This window comes from Sarcophilus harrisii, chromosome 2 (assembly GCF_902635505.1).
Source record: "Sarcophilus harrisii chromosome 2, mSarHar1.11, whole genome shotgun sequence".
In the NCBI taxonomy this organism is placed as follows: Eukaryota; Metazoa; Chordata; class Mammalia; order Dasyuromorphia; family Dasyuridae; genus Sarcophilus; species Sarcophilus harrisii.
This window is the reverse complement of record NC_045427.1, coordinates 624,624,125-624,646,170: the sequence shown is the minus strand read 5'-3', so window position 1 is coordinate 624,646,170 and position 22,046 is coordinate 624,624,125. Positions and strand designations below refer to the sequence as shown.

Sequence of the window (22,046 nt, the reverse complement as noted above, 5' to 3'; positions counted from 1 at the left end):
TTTGTGGGTGTAGATGGGCCTAATTCTTTTGAGGGATTCTTTAATCAAATTAGGAGACTTCAGTTTTCAGTGCAATGTAATTCACAAACGAGCATCTGAAAAAATTTTAGGAATCTTTTTCCATTTAGAATCTGTGCTGGACGCGATAAATGACAACGGCAAGCAATTTTTTCTGAGCCTTTGTCTTATTTTATGTCAGAGATGTTGTTTGAACCAAGACATTTTTTGTGTTGGGACAATTGGATGGTGCCATAGTGCATAGAGTACTGGGCTTGGAGGCAGGAAGCTTCATCTTCTGAGTTCAAATATGACCTCAGACACTCAGTAACGGTATGCCCTGTTTGCCTCAATTCCTTCTATCTAAAATGAGCTGGAGCATGAGATGACAAACTACTCCAGTATTTTTGCCAAGAAAACCCCAAAGAGGGGTCATAGAGTAAGACCAGGACTGAAAAATGACTGAACATCTCAGTCTTGTCTTTCAAGGAATCATGAAGGAGAACCTTTAAAGCGACTCTGCTGAGTCAGCTAACTTTTTAGAGCCACAATAAACCAGAAATCTGGTTAAAGATGTTAATTTGTTTTAAAATATAGTTTACTGAAGATGTCTATTAAATTATTTCAACAAAAATTTTGTGGAGATGGGAAAATAGGCTTGTAGTTTAGTAGTTAGCAAGATCTTTTCAGTTGTCTTTTTAAATGTTAGTAATGGTTTTGCTTTATTCCTCAAACGTTTGATATGTTTTATTCATCTTGAAAATTGATTCTTGAACACTCTCAAAATGATTGATTTTGCTTCTAGAAGCCAGGGCATTGGTTTCTGTTTGTTTGTTTGGGGTGTGTGTGTGTGTGTGTGTAATCATATACACATATTTGTTTGGTTTAATTTCCTTACTTGTTTCTTTTTCCTCAGGCAGTGCTTCAAGGAACTAGGATACTCATCTAAATCTGGTGGTTTCATTGTCATTATTGGAGAAAAGAGTTTGTTAAAGTACTTGGGAATGATCTTTCCCATTTTGGGGGGAGGGGTGTCTGTTTTCTTCCTTTTAGTTTCCTTTTTAAATACTCTTGGGATTATCTGGTTTAATTGCATCTCTAGGCAAGCTTTCCATAAACTTATTTTTCTCTCTACTGCCTTAAAGCTGTAGGAGGCAATACTGCCTAGGATCTTCAACTGTTCTCTTTAGGTTTTTACAAACAAGTTCATCTTTAAACCTCTTTTGCTCTTGGCTTCCATAGTTTTCCCTATTAGGATAGAAAGAGAGATGATTAATGGAAGGTTCATACCCAAAGTGCCCTGAATATTTTATAAAACATTTTTATATATATTTTATATGAAGCATTTTATAAAACAAAATGTATTTAGGTAATATTTACATTCCAAATGGAGATATAGTGAAATCTGTATGTTTTTCTACATGTTTTAAAATTATTTTATAACTGAAACAAATGCTTTCAAATCAGCTAGAAAAAAAAATCACCTTAAATAATAACATTGTTTTTTAATTATGGGACGTAACAGTACATTTTGTTTTTAAATCGGTGAAAATAAGCATTTTTTACCTAAACAGTCATTTATTTTTGGCTTGTTCTTGAATATTTAAATTCTAAAGTCAAGATATTTCAAATATTCCTTTATTTAAATGATTTGGGAAACTGATATTTGGTAACTTAACAGATTATTGTCCTCAGTGACATTCAAAGATGAAAATATATTTTAAATAGAAAATGAAAAAAATTTAAAATAGTGTGTGTACATACACACACACTCATATATAAAGAAGAAAAAAGAAAATATATCATGGATTAAAATATCAAGTTTTTTTCTTTTACGGGCATTTTGGTATAGTACTTTCTAGTTTTCCCAGAAGTTTAATTTATATGATCTCATTTGAATCTCTCACTACGACCTTAAGAAGTAGGCAGGGCGAGCATTATTGTCTACATGTTAAAGATGATGAAACTGAGGCTCTTTGAGGTTTAGTAATTTTCCAGTTGTTGTCCACTTAGTAGGCAGTGACTCTGGGAAGAGAATGTAGGGCCTCCATTCTACTATCTCGTTTTTAATTTTAGGAGAAACCAACTTCTTAGTTTTGTCCGAATAAGTTGTAACTGAAGCAAAATCGGGTTCATCTGAGAAACAAAACTGAGTTCTTTACTTGCATTGATCAAGGCAGGAATTCACCTTATATATTACAGTTGACCCAGACAGATCCTGAAAGCTGGATAGATTTTTAGGTTTTGTTTTGAGACAGGCAGTCATGTTGGTAGGTGAGCTGCCAAGTTTCCTGGAGCTGTTTACTAAGCTGCATAGTAGTGATAGTTTTATCTTCTTCACACAGACCCTGCATGCCTATGTTTACAAATTTCTAAAACTTGAGAAATAAAGCCCATAGAGAGGTTTTGCTATTCCTTATTCCTGGGACTGCAATCGGAGTTTGAATGTGAAATCAATGATTCCCTCGTTGTCTCATAAATTTAGTACCTTCTATGTGACCTTTTCCTTTCGGGGTTTATTAAACTGCCCCATCTCCCTGTGTTAGAACCGTACCAAATGAAATCACATTCCAGCTGCGTTTCCCCTCTGTGGTTGATGCCCTCTTTCCTGACTGCTCCTGATTGCCACCGTTTTCTTCTCCAGCAGTCCCTTGTTGCTGTCCAACAGAGCTCCCGACTCCCCACTGCCTTTCCTACTGTTTAGTTGATGGATGCTTCACAGCTAATTAGGCATGGGAGTCAGCAATCTGCTAAGTGGAAGGCAGGGTCAGCAGGGAGAGCTACCCAGGAGCAGGAGGATTAGGTGTGGTTAGTGCTGGGTGGTAGCTGGTTTTGTAGCACAGAGATGTGTGACAATGTTAGGTGGCATCTGATGATTAGAATATTTTTTTTAAATGTTTCTTTTCTTTGGCACTTGTAAACGAAGGTAGCATGTGGCGGTGCCAGCAGTAATCCACAACAACAGTAAACAGGTATGGATTATCACATACTGCTAGCTAGAGACATCTTAGAAGAAGATGCTCACTGTGCTCATGGTCTTCCTTTTTAGCTTTTCATTTCAACTTTTCTGTTTTCCGTAGGGTAAAAAAATAGTTGCTTCCCTTGTATCCTGATTATTTAAAACTGAATGGAAGAAATTACTTTATTCTTTTAAGATCTGGGCAATCAACTGGTAGATATTTGTGTTAATAGATATTTACTGAAGTGGTAGGTGGTTGTGTGAGACTAACTTTAAGACATTTGAAGTTATATTAATTTGGGGCTATTTTCATTTCTTTTTTCTTTTTCTTTAACGAGAAGCCCTTTCAAGCCTCTTGTCTGCAAAATTGGATTGTTCCTTTGGTTTCACTTGTTGACAATGGTTCCATTTCTTGACTGTGGTTTAGAGGCTCAGGTACTGTTTGTGCAGTAAACCTTTATCTTCCTCCAGTGCTACCTTGTATTTAACTGTTTTATATTTATAAAATTTTTTCTATATATTCTTCTACATGTACTTTTCTTTACTCATTAGAATGTGAGCTCCTTGCTATAAGAGTAGGGATTGTTTTATTTGTATGTCTTATAGAACGTGATTAATATATGCTGTTTGAAGGAACGATTGTTGTATTTGAATTTAAACTATAGCATCATTTAGAAGCTAAAGTCTGAAAGAGATCTTAGGATCTAGCAATTTCCTCCTCTCTCATTTTTAAAGGTGAGAACAGAGCTGAAATGACTTGCCCAAACTGGCAGAGCTGGAATTAAAACCTGAGTCTCTTGCTCTCAAATCCAGTTCTCTTTCTGTACTATGTTTGGCTGTCATCCTGTGATATGTTTGAATTATTCATAATGATTTGTTTTTAAAGAAAAGCAATTTAGTGAGATACATGATTGGGTAAACATGCCAGAAAAATGCCATAGAGGAAAGTAGGGCATATGCTTTTTGGCTCTGTCATTTTTTTTTAAGAGTACACATTGGTTTTTAAAAGCTTTAATTAGCTACAAAACTATGTCATGTATGACTGGTTCTTAATGCTATGTGTTTAAGAATTAATTGAATTGCTCAATATTTGTAGATACAATGTAATGTCAACATTATAGGTGGAAATAGTATTATTTTTAATGATTAAGTTTAAAGTCAGCTGGACTATCCCTAACTTGAAACCTTCAAGATGATTGTATTACATCAATAAAATTAGCAGTTTTAAAATACTCAGTTAAAGACGGTAGCAAGCCTTATTTATGCTTAGTATCATTGGGATTCTGGGATTCCGGGCCAAAAAGGAAATATAAATTCCAAGGCACTTATGGAAATTTTAATTTTGAGGATTGTGAAGCTACTTGTTTTAAAGTTTTCTTCTTGTTTGAAAGATCAGTGAGTAACTTTGAATATATTATTAGTAAGAATGCCTATATTTCAATTAAGTTTATCAATATTAGAGAGAGAGATGAAGTTAATAAAAGTTATTCAGTGATGTTTGTAAACCTTTCCTGTTGATTTTTAAATTTCTATTTATTACATTACATGCTCCCCTGTAATAAAGCCAGAGAACCAAGAACAACCTTTTTATGTTATGCCTAAAAAATAATTTATTTTACTGTAACTGTAGAGATTTTCATTTTCAGCCCTTTTAGAAGGTTGTAAGTTCACTAATTGTTAATTTCTGGGTAATCCAGATGAAGATTTTTTTATATCTAAACTTTTATAGATTTTGATCCCCAAAAGAAATATTCCCACCTTTTTGTTTAAACATAGACAAAAAGGCAAATGCTGTATTCTCTGTTTTGATGTTAAAATCTTTATAGGAGAGAGTTGATTTTATTCAGGAAGGTGTTGATTTTGGCATATATATTGTTAATGTTCAGCTTTAGACAGAGGCAGTTAATTATCATTGTTTCATTTCTTTTTCTTTTTTGTTACAGTAGAGTAGTGTTCGATATTTTTTCTTTGCAAGAGAAATCAATATTAAAATGGGAAGTTTGTAAAGATTATTTCTTTAAAAAATTCACTTTTTAAAAGTTCCTCATCTATAAGTGACAAAAATAATATGAATTAAGTATATTTAAAAGGAATTTGTTACTGTAGATCATTATAAAAAGCTGTGTTATCTAGAATTTTACCAACCTAAAATCCTTAAGATAGAGAGACTTTTCCATATTTCTCCAACTCACTTTCTTCTTAAAGATATTCTGTGGTAAGAAAAGGGAAATTTGCATCATCTGGTTAAGCTATTTGTCATCTAATTTGGTAGCTGTCCCCTTTTTGCAGTGTACATCTTTGCTTCCCAGAAATGATCAGAGAGTACAGTAGAATGAAGTATCTGGTGCCTTGAGAAAGTTCTATGTTAGCTGAATTGATTTTGTTCATGTAAAACCTTTTAAGTGATTAAAATATCTATTTTATAAACTCTGTTGATATTGCCATCTCTTGATTGGTTAAAAAAAAAAAAAAAGTTTTGTCCATAATCGTAACTATGCACAAAACTTCTTTCATTCTCTTCTATTTTTTTTCATGATTTTGCCTTTTATATTTATGATCTATATCCATTTGTAACTTACTATGGCATATAAAGTGGTCTAAGTCTAATTCTTGCTAAACTGCTTTCTAGATTTCTCAGTCATTCTTCCCTCAGTAATTTATGTTTTAGGTTTATCAAATGTTTCACATAAGGTTACTATATATACTTATTTAAGGTTTTTGCTTATTTGGTTTGTTCTACTGATTTAATTTCTCTTTACGAAGTAGCAATAGTGAATGCAGAAGGGATGAGGGAGAGAGTGAGGAGGTAAAGAGTATATCTAGATTGTGCATAAGTGATTGGAAGAATGGTAACACCCCTGAGATTTATAGGGAAGTTAGGAAGAGGAGAGTGTTTATGGAGGAAAGAGAATGAATTTTGTGTTGGAGATATTGAGTGAAAGGTGTTTTGTGGGACATCTGATTTGAGGTATCCAGTAGGCAGTCAGAGAGGTGAAGGCAGAGGTAAGGAGAGAGGCCAGGCTGCAGAAGTAGATCTGGGAATCACCTGCACAGAGATGATGACAGACTCTGTGGGAGGGAGAAGAGAAGAGGGGCCAGGGCAGAGCCTTAAGGGATACCCGTGGGGAGCTGAACCAGCCTGGAGGAAGGTTCCAGCCTTGGAGATTTGGGAGGAGTCAGAAAAGTCAGAGGAAACTAGAACAGAGAGTTGTCATGAAAACCTAGAGAAGAGAATATCCAGGAGGAGATGATCTGCAGTATCCGAGGATTGAGAGAGAGCCAGTAAGTTTATTATCTTTTTCAGTAATAGCTTTTTATTTTCAAAACACATGCAAAAATAGTTTTCAACACTCACCCGTGCAACAACTTTATATTCCAAATTTTTCTCCCTCCCTTTCCCCTCACCCCCTCCCTTAGATAGAAAGAAATCCAATATATAGGTTAAACACATGCAATTCTTCTAAACATATTTCTACATTTATTATGCTGTACAAGAAAAATCAGATCAAAAAGGGGAAGAAATGAGGAAAAAAAGCAAGCAAGTAACAAAAGGTGAAAATACTATGTTGTGATTCACATTCAATCCCCACAATTCTCTCTTTGGGTGCAGATAGCTCTTCCTATCACAAGTCTATTGGAATTGGCCTGAATAAGCTCATTGTTGAAAAGTGTCACGTCCTTCACAGTTGATCATCACATAATCTTGTTGCTGTTTACAACGTTCTCTTGATTCTTTTTACTTCCCTCAGCATCAATTCCTGTAAGTCTCCAGGACTCTCTGAAATCATCCTGTTGATCATTTCTTACAGAACAATAATATTTCATAACATTCATAAACCAAAATTTATTCAGCCATTGTCCAACTGAGGGGCTCATCCACTCAGTTTCCCATTTCTTACCACTACAAAAAAGGCAGCTCCGAACATTTTTGCACATGAAAGGGTCTTGTTCTCTCCTTTATGATCTCTTTGGGATATAAGCCCAGTAGAAACACTGCTAGATCAAAGGGTATGCACAGTTTGATAACAGCAAGCCCTTTCTTTAGTTGTCTTATGTTCTCTTTACTTTCTCCCTGCCATTCTCCAAGCAACTTATAATGACAGACTGTGTTTGGTGCTTCTTCAGATGTTCCTTGTGAAGGGAGGACATTTGAGGTTGTTCATTTCATAGGCTCCATGGAAGTAAACTATTCCCTGCTACATTGGAGAAATCTGATGGTGTGTGTCTTTTTTCAGCTTTTACTATTGCTTGTTGAAATGGTCTGCATATTCCAAAACTAATTTTTGTTGGATTTGACCTGTTTATTATATTACATGCTCTAAGAATATTTATCAATCTTTTTTCCTTTTTGCTGAGAAAGTATTTTTATAACTACCTTAGACTGAAAGGTTTTGTGTTTATTTAATATTGTGGTTGTTTGTTCATATATAATATTATATTATTATTTTGTATTTTAGTTATCTGTATATGAGTTTTTTCTGTACAGGATTATAAGCTCCATGAGAGTTGGTGGCTTATCTAAATATCATGTCTTCTCTAGAACTAAGAAATGCTTTCATAAATGTAAGGAGAGGTTAGCAGTAGTAAAGGAAACCATAGTAACTGCCTGAAAGATTATCCTAGTATTCTTATTGGAAAATGGTAATGGTAGCTCTTTGAGGGTTTTTTCTTTAGAAAGTAGAGATGGAGTTGTATTTGTTGTGTCTGCTCTGCATCCATTTCTCCTCAGTCCTTCACTCATAGAATTAATGTGAGAAGCTAGGGCAAAAGTAAGAACCACTCCAGAGTGGGCTACTGGCTATCTCTGTTTGGTATATATTATGTTAGTTATGAGAAGTATTCTTGAATGGCTTTCTTGTTTCCTACCAAAAGGTGTTAATTAAAGATTTAGTGTATGTGCTTGGTATTGGATGATACAAAACAAAAAATGAACACCTGCTTTCACAGTCTTTGCAATCTGTCAAGAGAAATATGATGTAACTGAGTATGGAATAAATACAAAGTAAAGTCAAGATAGTTTAGGGTCACTAGGAGTTGAGATCAAGAAAGGCTTCATGTAGGTTTTATATCAATCATGTTATATCATTGTTGGGTGAACAGAATATATTTGAATCTCATATCAGAAGGAACTAATGTTGGAGAGGAGTAAGGACTATCAGATTTGGTAATTAAGAGATCATTAGTTACTTTGGAGAGAATAGTTTTAGTTGAGTGATAAGGTCAAAAGCCAGATTTCAAGGGGCTGAGGAGTGACTGAGAGAAGAGGAAAGAAGTAGAAGTAGCCAGCATAGACAGAACATTGGGAAAGTGGGAAGGGGACAGGTTATGGAAGGCCTTATTTTTTTCTCTTTTTTAAAAAATAAGCTTCTCCCTCCCTTCCACCCCCTCGCCATTAAAAAAAAATTCTGAACTTAACCAACATAAACTAAAATAAACTTTTTTATATACAGAGTGTAACAGAAAAAGGAATTCTCTATGAAACTCTTGAGTCTTTGGGCTGTACAAACTTATTTTTCTTTTTAATTATATGATAAATTCAGTTAATTACTTTAAAACTTCTTGTTGTTCCTTTTTGGCCTTTTCCATGTACTTTAAAATGTATTTTAATGACTCTTTTATTTCTTTTTCTTTGTAAAAGGCTTTGTATGGCACCAGAATTTGGGTTTCATTCTGGAGGTAGTGGGAAGCTAGTGGAATTTATTGAGTAGGAGGAGACATAATTAGCTCTGATATTTAGGAAAATTACTTTGACAGCTTTGTGATTAGAAAGAATGGATTAGAAAAAAGAAAGTTGAGACAGAGAGACAATTAGATAGCAGTTGTTATAATTTAAATGAGAGGTCGTAAGAATTTGTCCTAGTATAGAGAGACAGTGTGAGTGTAGAGAAGAGGAAATAGATGAGAAGTATACTTGTTAGAAATATCACCGTTGGATAAGATTGGATATGGAGAGTGAATGAATTTGAGAAGTCAAGGAGGATGGTATTTTTGAGAAGCCAGAGTGATTGTGAGGGTAGGATAGTTTTGTCCTTGATAGTAATAAGGAATTTGGAAAGTAGAAAAGATTTGGAATTTGATATTGGAGATCCATTTTAAGGTACTTAATAAACATTTGATGATGATACAGGTTTGGAGCATGAAAGACTATACAGATGGGAAGATAGATCTGGAAATCATCTACATAGAAATGATCGTGGAACTGATAAGATTACCAAATCAGGCAGTATAGAAACCGATGAGAAGAAAGCCTGATTAAAGCATTGGGGAACACCTGTGCTTGGTATGACCTGGATGAAGATTCAGCAGCAGACACTGAGGAGTGATCAGGAGAGAGTCATGAAAACCCAGGGAAGAAAGAGGATCTCGAAATAAATGGCAATCAATAGTGTTAGAGTTTTCAAGAAGGATGGAAACTATTAGATTTGGTCATTAAAATATCATTGGTAATTTTGGAAAAAGCCATTTCAGCAGAATGATATCTGAAACCAGAATATAGAGGGTTTATGAGAGAGTGAAGAAGTAGTAGAAGCATCAGATATAGACAGCATTCTCTAAGAATTTAGCCATTAAAGATAGGAGAGCTATTGAGTGATAGGAGACAGAGTCAGACCAAGTTAAGATATGTTTTGTTTGTTTGTTTTGATAAAGGATGGGAGGGTGGACAATGCATTTGAATGTATTTATAAGCAGCAGGGAAGGAGCCAGTGCATAAGGAAAGATTAAAGATTAGAGAAAAGATGAGGATGACAGTAGGGACAATCTACTGGAGAAGATGGGGAAAAGAGCACATTATATTAGATTCTGCCTTGGTTAGGAGACAGAACGTTTCATGTAAGGAGAAGATAGTGACTATGAAGGAAATGAAGAATGAAGGGCTTTATAAAGTAATGTGCGATGAGAAGGAGAGAAGATTAAGCTTTTGACAAAGAGGTCTGTTTTGTTTTTAAGTGAAGTATGAGGTGAAATTTTCATTTATGAGTGGACAAGTGATGTACATAAGGTCCTAGATTATTTAAGTAACCCCAGAGAATTGATCAGTATATGTTGAAGATTAAAAAACAGACAAAATGAGAAATACTTAATAGTGTTGACAGAAAATGATTTTCCTTCTTACAATAAATAACTGGAAGTAATTTTGAATGTAGTTCTTCATTTAGCTTTAGCTAACAGTTTATTTCCTTTATTTTATTACGTCACTTGCATTTCTAGAATCATGTCAAATAACAGTGAAGGAAAAGGTCTTTTTTTCCCCATTCCTGGATTGACTGGGAAAGCTTCTATTGTTTTCTCATTGCAAATACTATTAGCTTTTGATTTTATATGCGTAATTTTTATTATAAATAAGTGTTGTATACTGTCAAATGGTTTTTCTACATCTGTTGATATATTCACATCCAGTTTCATTGATTTTCTGATGTTAAATCATCATACTAGCCTATCTGCTAGAATGCCAACTTGACCATAGTGAATAACTTTTATGTTATGTCCAATTCTTAGTAATTTCATTTAGGGTTTTCTTGGCAAAGATACTGTAGTGGTTTGCCATTTCCTTCTCCAGCTTATTTTTACAAATGAGGAACTGAGGCAAACAGAGTTAAATGACTTGTCCAGGATCACATAGCTAGAGTTTGGATCTGGATTTAAATTCATAAAGATGAGTCCTGGTTTCAAGTCTAGTGCTATATCTACTATGCCACGTGGCTGCTCTTTTTTTTCTGTTATCAAATTGCTTAACATCTCTGTTTCATATTCTTTTAAATTTGGGTATTTTGTTGCTATATAATTGCATATATAAGTCAAATGATAATTTTATCTTATGATTTTACATTGTTCAATTTTTAAAATAATTTAATTTTCTTCCTTTTTAATCAGGAAAGTTAAGAGTACATTATTTTGTATTTTTCAAAGAATCGTCATTAGTTTTATTTATCAGTTGGTGCCTAGTTTGTCTTTTTCTTTCTACACATTTTTCACATTTCTTATTTTTGGGGCTTACTTGCTGGTTTTTTAATTTTCTAGTTGCAGTCAATTCATTAAATCTTTTTATATTTTAAGTGCTTTGAAATTGTGATGAGTCAAAGTTGAGTATATTTATACAACCCTGCAATTTCTATTTTTTTGCCACTACAAAGAGAGCTGCTATAAATATTTCAGAACAAAAAGGTTCTTTTTCTTTTTTCTTAATCATCTTTGGAAATAGATCAAGTAGTAATATTACGGATCAGTAATTCTTTGGACTTAATTCCAAATTGTTCTCCAAAATGGTTAGATCAGTCCACAATTCCACCAACAATGAATTAGTGTCCCAGTTTTTCTACATTTGTCATTTCCACCTTCTATCATTTTAGCCAATCTGATTGGTGTAAAATGATATCTAAAGACTGTTTTAATTTGTATTTATCTATTGAACAATTATTTAGAACATTTTTTCATATGACTAAATTGTTTTGATTTCTTCATTGGAAAACTGCCTGTTGAACAATTTTCAGATGAAGAAATTAAAACCATTTCTAGTCATATGAAAAGGTGCTCTAAATCACTATTGATCAGAGAAATGCAAATTAAGAGAATTCTAAGGTACTATACACTATACACCTCTCAGATTGGCTAAGATGGCAGGAAAAGATAATGATGAATGTTGGAGGGGATGTGGGAAAACTGCAACACTGATACATTGTTGGTGGAGTTATGAAGTGATCCAATCATACTGTAGAGCAATTTGGAACTATGCCCAAAGGGCTGTCAAAACATTGTATACCCTTGATCCAACAGTATTTCTACTAGGCTTATATCCTAAAGAAATCTTTATATATCCTATATGGTATATGAATGCTGTGGAATATTATTGCTCTATAAGAAACGATCCACAGGATGATTTCAGAGAGGCCTGGAGAGATCACTGTACACGGTATCAAGATTACATGATGATCAATTCTGATGGACATGGCTCTTTTCAACAATGAAATGATCTAGGGCAGTTCCAATGATCTTGTGACGAAGAGAGCCATCTATACCTAGAGAGAACTGTAGGAACTGAGTGTGGATCACAACATAACATTTTCATTCTTTTTGTTATTTGTTTGCATTTTTTCTTCCTCATTTTTTCCTTTTTTGCTTTGATTTTTCTTGTGCAGCAAGATAATTGTATAAATATGTACACGTATATTTGATTTAACATATATTTTTACCATGTTTAACATATATTGGATTACTTGCCATCTAGGGGAGGGGATGTGGGGAAGGTGGAGAAAAATTGGAACACAAGGTTTGCAGGGTTAATGTTGAAAAATTATCCATACATGTTTTAAAAATTAAAAAGCTTAATAAAAAAAGGGAAATTGCTTGTTCATGTCCTTACATTATCAATTGCAGAATGGCTTCTATTTTTATAAATCTGATAAAGTTCTTTATATATTTGAGATATGAGACCTTTATCTGATAAAACTATCTATAAAATTTTTCCTTCAATTTTCTACTTCTGACCTTGGCTATATTTATTTTATCTGTACAAAGCCTTTTAAATTAATGCAATTGAAATTATCCATTTTATACCTAACTTTGCTCTCTTTTGTTTATTCATAAATTTTTTGCCTATCCATAAGTCTGATGAGTATATATTTCATTTTTTAAAAATTTTCTTGTAAAATCTCTTTTTATATCTATGTCATATATCCATTTTGATCTTATCTTGATAAATAATAGTAAGATTTAAGGTTAGGATTAGTGAGGGTTAGTGGTCTATGCCTACTTTCTGTCACACTGCTTTCCAGTTTTCCCAATAATTTTTACCAAATAATGAGTTCTTTCCCAAAAATCTGAAGTCTTTACACTTGGCAAGTACAAGATTATCATGGTTTCTTCCTGCTATGAATTGTGTATCCACTCTATTCCATTGATCTACCTTTCTTTTTCTTATCCAGTATCATATAGTTTGCATAATTACTACCTTATAATATAGTTTAAGTTCTGGTACTGCTAAACCTCCTTTTACATTTTCCCCCCATTTTTCCTTTGATATTCTTGATATTTTGTAACTTTCTAGTCATAGTCCCCCTGGAGTTCTGTCCTGGACTCTCTTCTTTTCTCACTTTATACTACTTCACTTGACAATCTCATCAGCTTTCATGGATTTAATTACAGTAATGTTGATGATATCTTGCCCTAAACTCAATAAATTCCATTGTCTCCCTCTAACTTCTAGGATCAAATATAAAATCTTCAAAGTACTTCATGACCTAGCCCCATATCCTTCCAGCCTTCTTACTCTCTTACTCACCAACATTTATTCTTTGATCCAGCCTCTTGGCTGTTCCACAAACAAAACATTCCATCTTTTGGTTCTGGATGTTTTTTTCTGACTATAACCCCAGCCTGTAATGTTTTTCTTCCATATCTTCACCTTCTAACTTCCCTGGCTTCTTTTAAGTTCTAGCTAAAATTACATCTTCTGTCTGAACCTTTTTTCCCACCCCTCAATTATTGTTTGTTTCTCCTGTAAATAGATTGTGTGTACTTATTTTTTTTTGATTATTGTCTTTGGGAATAATGACCTTCTTGAGGGCAAGGACTGTCTTTTGCTTTTTGTATTTCCTGTACTTAACATGTGCCCACCATATAGCACTTAATAAATGTGTATTGACTAATTTGACTAAAGTTTGAGTGGAAGTGGGGTGACATACATCACTTTGGCAGATTTAAATGGAAAATGTATTAGAGTGGGCAGAGATATATGACAGACCAACCAGCAAGCAACTACTATAATATAATATAGATGCAGTACTATGAAATGAGAGATTTTTTTGGACATGACTAATGTGGGATTTTTTTTTACTTGTTACAGAGTTTTGTTTTTGTTTTCTTTTAAATGAAGATGAAAGGAAGAGAGGAAACATTATTTGTTAATTTGGAGGGAAAAATTTTTAAAGATGAATCCCTGCTTTATCATATGAATGAGATATTTTGGCTTTCCTCAGAACTTCCCCCCCACACACACACATTCATCTTGGTTTCTTAGCAGATAGTCAGCATTGAAATAAGTGAGCCATTTGTAAGCATTCAATCTTATCCAGACTTGGTGAGGCAAAAGTCTCTGTAGAATTTAGCTTAAATAGTTCTGTGTTCTATCGTGGCTACAGTCAAAATAAATTCTTTTACATTTTAAAATTGAAAATATAGAATGGAATCACATCAGTAGAAGTGAAGAAGTGTTCTCATTGATTTTATAGCACACTTTTTACAGAAAGTCAGAAATTTAAAAGCAAGATGAGATTGAAATAATAAAGGTAGAGAAGAGGAGAATGACCAGCAGGGGGCAGCAATGAGAAGCTTGCCTTACTTGCCCACTGTCCAATGTAGCTTTTAACTGTATCCTAATATAGAAAAGACAAATCTTGAAGTATGTTGTAGGAACTGTACCATTTGAGAGCCAGGATCTGAGTATCACTTCAGGGAAAGGGAAGGAATAAGTATTTGTATAGTGCCAAACACTGAGCTAAGTGAGTTTTACAAGTATCTCATTTGATCCTCACAACAATCCTGTGAAGGAGATGCTGTTATTATCATCATCTGTTTTTAGTTGAGGAATTTGAGGCAGACAGAATGAGTTATCAAGGACCACATAGCCAATAAGTATCTGAGGATGGATTTGAACTCAGATCTTTCTGACTCCAGGTCCAGGTCTCTTCACTGCACCATTGGGTACAGCACATGGAAAATACCATATGATAAGAAATTACTGAGCAGGTGAGTCTAAGACCCAGAGATAAGAGCGCAAAAGTGGCAGATAATGCAAACCATCGTTGGCAAAGAATCTTATCTGTAATTGTCCCAAGAAGTGATCATTCTGTTTTTGCTTGAAGATCTTTAGTGAGGGAGAACTAGCTGTTTCCCAGGCTGCCCATTTCACATTTGTATTCCACTTTGTAACTTGTATGCATTGTTCCTTGTTTATTTTCCTGAGACCAAATCCCCAATTCATGAAAACCTATATGAGTTAAGGTTTATTTCTCCACTTTCTTTGGTATGGCTTTTTATTTCCTTATCTTGACTGTCTGAAAACTGACGGAATTGTCATTGTTAAAGGGGGAAAAGGTTCCTAAAGGAACAGTTAAATAAAGTTATTGTGTTGGTTTACTGTACCTTTCACTTTCCTCTTTCATTTGTGTACCTTATTAACCTTGTTTCTAGACTAAGAATAAACCAATTACAGCCTGAGGGTCAAATCTGGTCTGCCCGCCTGTTTTTATATGATCTGAGTTAAGAGAGATTGAGTAGAGTCCAGTTGTAGAGGGCTTTCATGATTACATTGGATTCAGATTTCAGTTTTTTAAAGGAGAAAGTCTTTATTGCTTTTGCAACTATATAGTCTATTTTTTAAACTGTCATCTAAATATACTTTAATAATATAATTTCTTCCTTGCCTCCTGAACGATAAATGGGCAACAACAGTTATTGTATTTTTATTGTGGTAGAGAATAGATGGAGACATAGATGAAAAAATACTAATGTCTCAAGATTTAGATTTGAATGCTCTGGACCCCCATTCAACTCTTTAGACTAGACTAGATAGAGACACCCAGAGGTGACTGATTGACTGTTCCATGTTCATGGTCGCCCTGCCTACTGCCTACTGAAAACGAGCAAAAGAGTGGTCAGGATTCTAGAATGATGGGAATGTTAAGGGACTAGCAGTGGTTGACTATGAGTGGTACTGCAGTCATAGTTGTCAGTTGGTATACAAGAGGTGGACATTTTAGGTGCTATAATGTACCATTCTACTTTCTGGCAAATATGTATCTCTTAGCTAGAATTTTCAAGAATGTGTCAGTGATGTAACAATGATTATTGTAGTTGAAGCAGTAAATGCGGCTATTGGGATGCCTACTGTCCTTGGCATATAGGTATGGCTAGTTTGACTGTTTAAACATGCCCAGAGATTGCCAGCCATGTCATGTTAGTATTGAAGAAACCACTCACCACCAGCTCCTCTGACCCTCCAGGGTGTAGTGGGATAGCACTGTAAGTAATGACCTTTTAACTTCCACAGTGTAATGAATGAACAGCATGTACATAGCAGAAAGAAGAATGGATTTAAAGCTGTTGGGTGCTACTCAGTACCTGAGTTACTCTAGACAAGGTATTTCACCTGTTTGATTCTCGGTTTCTTCATCAATAAAATGATATGTCTGCACCCCAATCTTCCTGTTCTAAAACTGTGAGACAGTAAAAGTACTTTGAAGTAGTCACCATAAAGACTGTATGCAGGGTTGACCAACTCACCACAAAGCTGGAATAGAGTAGGTGGTATACAAATTAACATTTAGATTCTTATTTGCTGGTTACTTATTTTATCCTATAATCCAATTTAGTGAACATTTTTTGGTTGTTTGGACAAATGAAGATATTAGTACTAACAGAATTTTTGATCATCAGTCAGCAAGTTTTATTAATTGCCTCCTGTGTATCAAGAGGCACTGCTAGACGTAGGGTTACAAAGACAGAATAAATACTCCTTGCTCAAAGAGCTTAAATATCTAGCAGGATAGAGAGTAGACAACGTGTATATCTAAATATTTACATAATAAATAGAAGGGACACTTGAGTTAAGGATCATGCTTAAGTGAAGGGACAGGTCAGTTCTCCAAGAGCCTCCACATCTGTGGATCATAATATCTGAAGGAGTTGCAAAGCAGTCTTTACTGACACAGATGAAATAAATTGGAGGCAGAGGGAAGAGGAGAGAGGTCAGACAACTCAACTGCTTCTTAGTCTCCTTGTATCATCATCATCATCAACTGTTCACATGGAGAGATCCATTCTACAAGTCTGAGTTAGACTTCCAGTAGCCACTGGCAGATGACTCCTATGTATCACAATACACTTGCCCTTGGGGGCATCAGAAAAGGTATCATGTAGAAGGAGGAATCTGTAATGTATAGGGAAGTTTCAACTAGAGAGTGTGCAATCTTGTCATGAGAGATGGCAAACACATTAACAGAAGGATGGGAAAAGGAGAATGTGAGGAATAGCCACTTTGGCTGGACCTTGGGGAGTGGGAAATGAATGAATCGGGAAAGGTAGATTGGAGTCAGATTGTTGGTGCTACTGGACTATGACTGTCTTGTTTGGTTTTGGTGGTTTTTTGTTTGTAGTTTTGTAAACTGCTGGTTTTTTGTCTCCTCTCTCTACATTTATAGAGAGTCATGCTAATGAGATCATTTTTAAGAAATTTAGTTTTCTAAAAAACGAATTTGTATTGATGTCTTTTGTTTTTATATCTCCTATTTATCCTATTAGATCTTTTTCCATCTCCTTCTAGAGAGACATCTCTTATGAAAAAGGAAAAATAAGTTCAATATCACAATCTATATTAATATATTGATGATTTTGATTGATTATATTTGATAGTTTTATCAGGTTTATAATACTGGCATGGCACGGTGAGGAGCAGTGAATATTCCCCCAGCTATTTGAAGGGTTCTTCATTTCTTTAAGATGAATGATGCCAGGGGCCATCAAATCAAAGACATAGAAAGAGGAGATAAACTGTGATGGGTGAGAGAGCAAATAGATTGATATTGTTGTCCTGTATAGAATATGTGGAAAGATTAGTGGTAATGTGTAAGAAAAGTGAAAAGATAAGAGAAAAATCATTGGGTAACTGTATGGAGGATAGGTTGGAATGAAACGAAGCTTGAGATGGGCAACCAATTAAATGGCAACTGTAAGTCTTGGCAAGAGGCAATAAGGGGGAAGGCAATTAATGTTGGAGAAGCTATGAGAAGATAGGCCCATTGATGCATTCATTGTTGCTATAGCTGTGAAATAACATGACCATTTTAAATCTAAATTTGGAATTCCAAAATAAAAGTAACTAAGTTATTCATTTAAAAGAAAAAGATGAATGATACCTGAAATTTCAGTATGAGAGATTTCTTCTTTTGCTTGAAGGCAGGGGCTCTTAACTTTTTTTGTGGCATAAGCCTCTTTGGCAATCTGGTGAAATGTATGCACCCCTTGTTTGCATTTTCAAAAACATAAAATATATACAAGAAACCAATATGTTGAAATACTTATTTATATATATATATTAATAAAAACAAAAAAAGGTTCATGGGTTCCTTGTTTTAAGGTTTCTATCCCATTAAAAGTACACAACACTTTTAGAGTAAGGATCTATACTCAGGGAAAGTTTTGCCAGCTGAGAGGGTAACCTAGAACATTAGAACCAAGTCAGAGTGGTCAGAAGGAAACATTGTAATGCTCAACCTAACTGAGGGTGGGCCAAAGATAGAGACAGTGTTAGACAAGAAGGTTGTCTTTACTAAGGATACAGAAATAATAAAAATCAATTAATTTCTTCTATGTGTGTTGTTATAACAAAAGAATAGAGAAGCTACAAGCTTATTAGCAAGAAGCACATGATCAGAACTGGGCTTAAAGATTACTACTTGAGTTTCACTATAACAAAGCATATGTTCAAGAAAATTTGACTATAGTCCTGTAGTAAAAGAATATCAACCACCGAATTTGAGTTGGTGGCAGCTTACCCTGTGAAATATACTTTTGATGGCTCTTCTTATAACTTTAAACCTGAAAGGATCTGCAGTTTTATCAGCGGAATGCTCTTTCCACTAATACAACTCATAACCCCCTCTATACTTTAATAGAAGATCTGCATGAGTTATTGCAGTTCAAACCATTTGTCACTTGGTGACTGGAATTATTATGATGGCTCTCCTGATTTATCAAGGTCACTCCTATAATGATAGACATTTAGTAATTTTTGCATAAGTTGCCAAATGTTTTAGCACTAATCAGAACTCGTTAGTCCTTCAACAAATAATTTATTAAGTGCTTACAGTGTAGCAGGCACTATGCTAAACACTGGGCAAAGAAAGGCAAAAATATAGTCCCCACTTTAGGAAGCTCTCATTCTAACGGAGGATAAAGAGTAGATTGAAGTTCACCTGAGAGGTATGGGCAATTGAGGGGACAGGAAAGGCCTTTGGCAGAAGGTGGAATTCGAATTTAAATAATAAGGAAACCATAAGAAGTAAAAGGTAGAAGTGAAGACGAGGAACATTTTAGGCACATGGGACAAAAAGTGAAAAGTCATGGAGCCATGAGACAGTGTGCTACAAGCCAGGTGGCCAGTGCAACTGGATCAGAGTGTGTGGAGAAAAGTAAAATAGGGAAAAATTAGGAAGATCAAAAAGGTTGTGCTTATTTTTGTGCCAGAGGCACCAGAATAAGATTCTAAAGGAAGACTCTTATGTGAGGAAAATAGTACAGATTTTTGTTGATCTGTTCATCTTTATCTACAAGTTTTTGAAGACATTTTTTTTCAATCATCTCTCAAACATTAGTCAGTTTATAAATTAAATCTAACTAGTCATCCAATCAACTAGTATTTATTAAGCACCTTTGATTATTTTCCAGGCACTGTATTTAGCTCTGGCAGTATATATAAAAACAAAAAACAATCTGCCCTCAAGAAACAACTATATATAAAAAAAGATACATAAAGAGTAGTCCCAGAGGGAAGATATTAAAGAAGTCTTGGAACGGTTTATTCTACAAGTTGATATTTTAGCCAAAACTTAAAGGAAGTTGGAATTTCACAAATGAGGAGGTACAGTGATTCAGGCATGAAGGAGAGCCCATAAAAATGTCAGGAGTCAAGAGATGGAGTAACTTTTTTTGAAAAAAGCAAGGTGACCAATGTCACTGACTTACAGAGGATGTAGTGGGGTGAAAGGTGAGAAAAGACTGAAGAAGTTGGAGGGGGACAGGTTCTGAAGGGCTTTCAAAGCCAAACATGATTTTACATTTGTTCCTGTTGGTAATAGAAATCTACTCAAGTTTATTGAATGAGGGCAGGGTCACATGGTCAAACCTCTCCTTTAAGAATATCAATTTGACAACTGAGTAGAAGATGGATTGCAGTGGGCATATATTTGGGGTCCCAGAAGACCAACCTGCAGGTTATTGCAACAGTTCATTGTAAGGTGATGGGGGCCTGCTCTGGGGTGATAGAAGTGTCATATGGAATTTAAAATTGTTATTTCTTTCTTTCTTTTAAAGCTTCAGGTCCATGACACAAAATGACCCTCACAGTGAAGATTCTCATTCTTAAACAAGAAAACCAAACCAGAGGTTGTGATGAACATGCCACTGAATCAGATCTCTGTCATTCCAGCTCGAGATGCTACCTCTATCAGGGTCTCCAGGAGTAAGACCAAAGAAAAAGATAGGGAAGAGCAGGTATGTTAAATCATTTCTAAATTTCATTAGGCATAATATGTATCTCTTATACTTAATATTTTCTCAGATCAACTATGCAAAGTCATACATATTTTAAGATTGTGAAATAATAGCGTTAGGGAAAATTATACTTTAGTAGGTTTTCATTTTTAAATATAAATGCTGTATAATTATCTCACTTATGTTAGTGCAAAAAATTTTATTCTTCAAGCTGTTTTCCTTAGTTGAGGAAGCAGCAGGAAAAGACCACCAGATTTAGATTAAGTTTTTACATTAAATGCTCATGGCCTTAGTCAAGTCATAAGATCTAGATTTAGAGTTAGAAGGGACCACTGAGGTCATCAGTCAAAGCCCTTTATCTTCGAGATGAGAAAACAAGCCCAGACAAGTGAAGAGAATGGCCCAGGGCTTCTAGTGACAGATGTAAGTCCTCCCACTGCGCATCAAGTACTTAAGATACTGCACCATGTCCACTTGCACTTAAACTTCAGCTTCTTCTAATAAAGTAAGATAATCATATTTGCATTATCTAACTTGTTGGATTGTTGGAAGAATCAAATCATATAAAGAAATCATAATCACAAATCACATTACTTAGGTTATACTTCACGCTAAGCTAGTAGTTCTACCATCCTCATTGATGTGAGTATAGTGCTACAAAATTACTGCCAGATCTTCTCCAATGCATATGAATTTGTTGACCTATTTTCATCCAAAAAATTCTTTTGAGACAATCTGGCCTTGTTGGATTTCATGCTGACCAAGATTGCTGCAGAATCATTTTCATCTCTCCTGCCTTTGCTAAAATTAGTGTTGTTTAAAATCTTATATGCTACACTGGTATTGTCTTTTCTACTTATACTTGTTATGAATAACAGAAAAAGTTTAGTGTTCATTTGGCTTTGTTTCATGGCAGTTGACCCTTTATAAGAAATAGTGGGGGGAGAGGGGAGGAGCTAGGTGGTGTAGTGGATAGAGCACCAGCCCTGAAGTCAGGAGGATCTGAGTTCAAATCTGGCCTCAGACACTTAACACATCATAGCTGTGTGACCCTGGGCAAATCACTTGACCCCAGTTGCCTCAGCAAAAAAAAAAAAAAATTAAAAAGAAATCATGGTTATCAGAATTTCTTCTTTTATTTTGTGATGTTTAAAAAGTTCAAGATCCATAACTTTTGAGTAATTGATCATTTTATTAATATAATATTAGTATATTATCAATAAAATAGATCAGTGATACTCTCAAATGCCACAAACCCCTAATGGAATCCTCTCAACATTTATGTGTCTTTAGAAGGGCGGTTTTTCCTAAGGGTGATAATCAACTCTGATTAGTCTTTCTTAATAAGAGAAAATGAATATTATAATGAGAGGTGGACTTGCCCTAATGAAGGTTTTTAGAATACATAACACTGAGCACCCACATTTTGGTGAAAGAGATTTATCACTGTCCATATTATTCTCCTGACAAAAGGGAGAATCCACATTTTCCCAGACTCATCTGAATAAAACAGTGAGCAGGAACCTACTCATTTGCCTTTTCTGTCTTTGATTATATCTTAGCCTGGATAAGTTTTTGTCCAAGATTTCCCACACTGGTTGATTTTCTGGAAGAGAAAATAGAAAAGAGGAAAAAAATCTTGGTCCTGATTCAATAATGTTATTAAATATAAGAAAGTAATAATAATTTCTCTCAGTTCTTATTCATTTTCTATTATTCAGAGTCTAGAACTTTCATGCTAAGTTGTGATATCTGATAGTGTTATCTCATTAACACTTTTTCTAATTTACTGTTGTTTTGACTTTTGCTCTTAGCATTTGATTTA

At 34.7% G+C, this 22,046-nt stretch overlaps 1 protein-coding gene across 7 annotated transcripts in view; it reads left to right on the top strand.

Moving 5' to 3' along the window:
- The window catches only part of MARCHF8 (membrane associated ring-CH-type finger 8), a 104,807-nt gene that overhangs the window by 8,221 nt on the left and 74,540 nt on the right, over positions 1-22,046 (top strand). For 2 of the 7 annotated variants that reach the window (XM_023497070.2, XM_023497034.2), the window contains one exon: positions 20,042-20,221. In XM_023497070.2, coding sequence (XP_023352838.1) covers positions 20,120-20,221 — 102 coding nt within the window. In that variant the 5' untranslated portion in view covers positions 20,042-20,119. The other 5 variants (XM_012542059.3, XM_003754925.4, XM_031956705.1 and 2 more) reach the window with 5 other exon arrangements.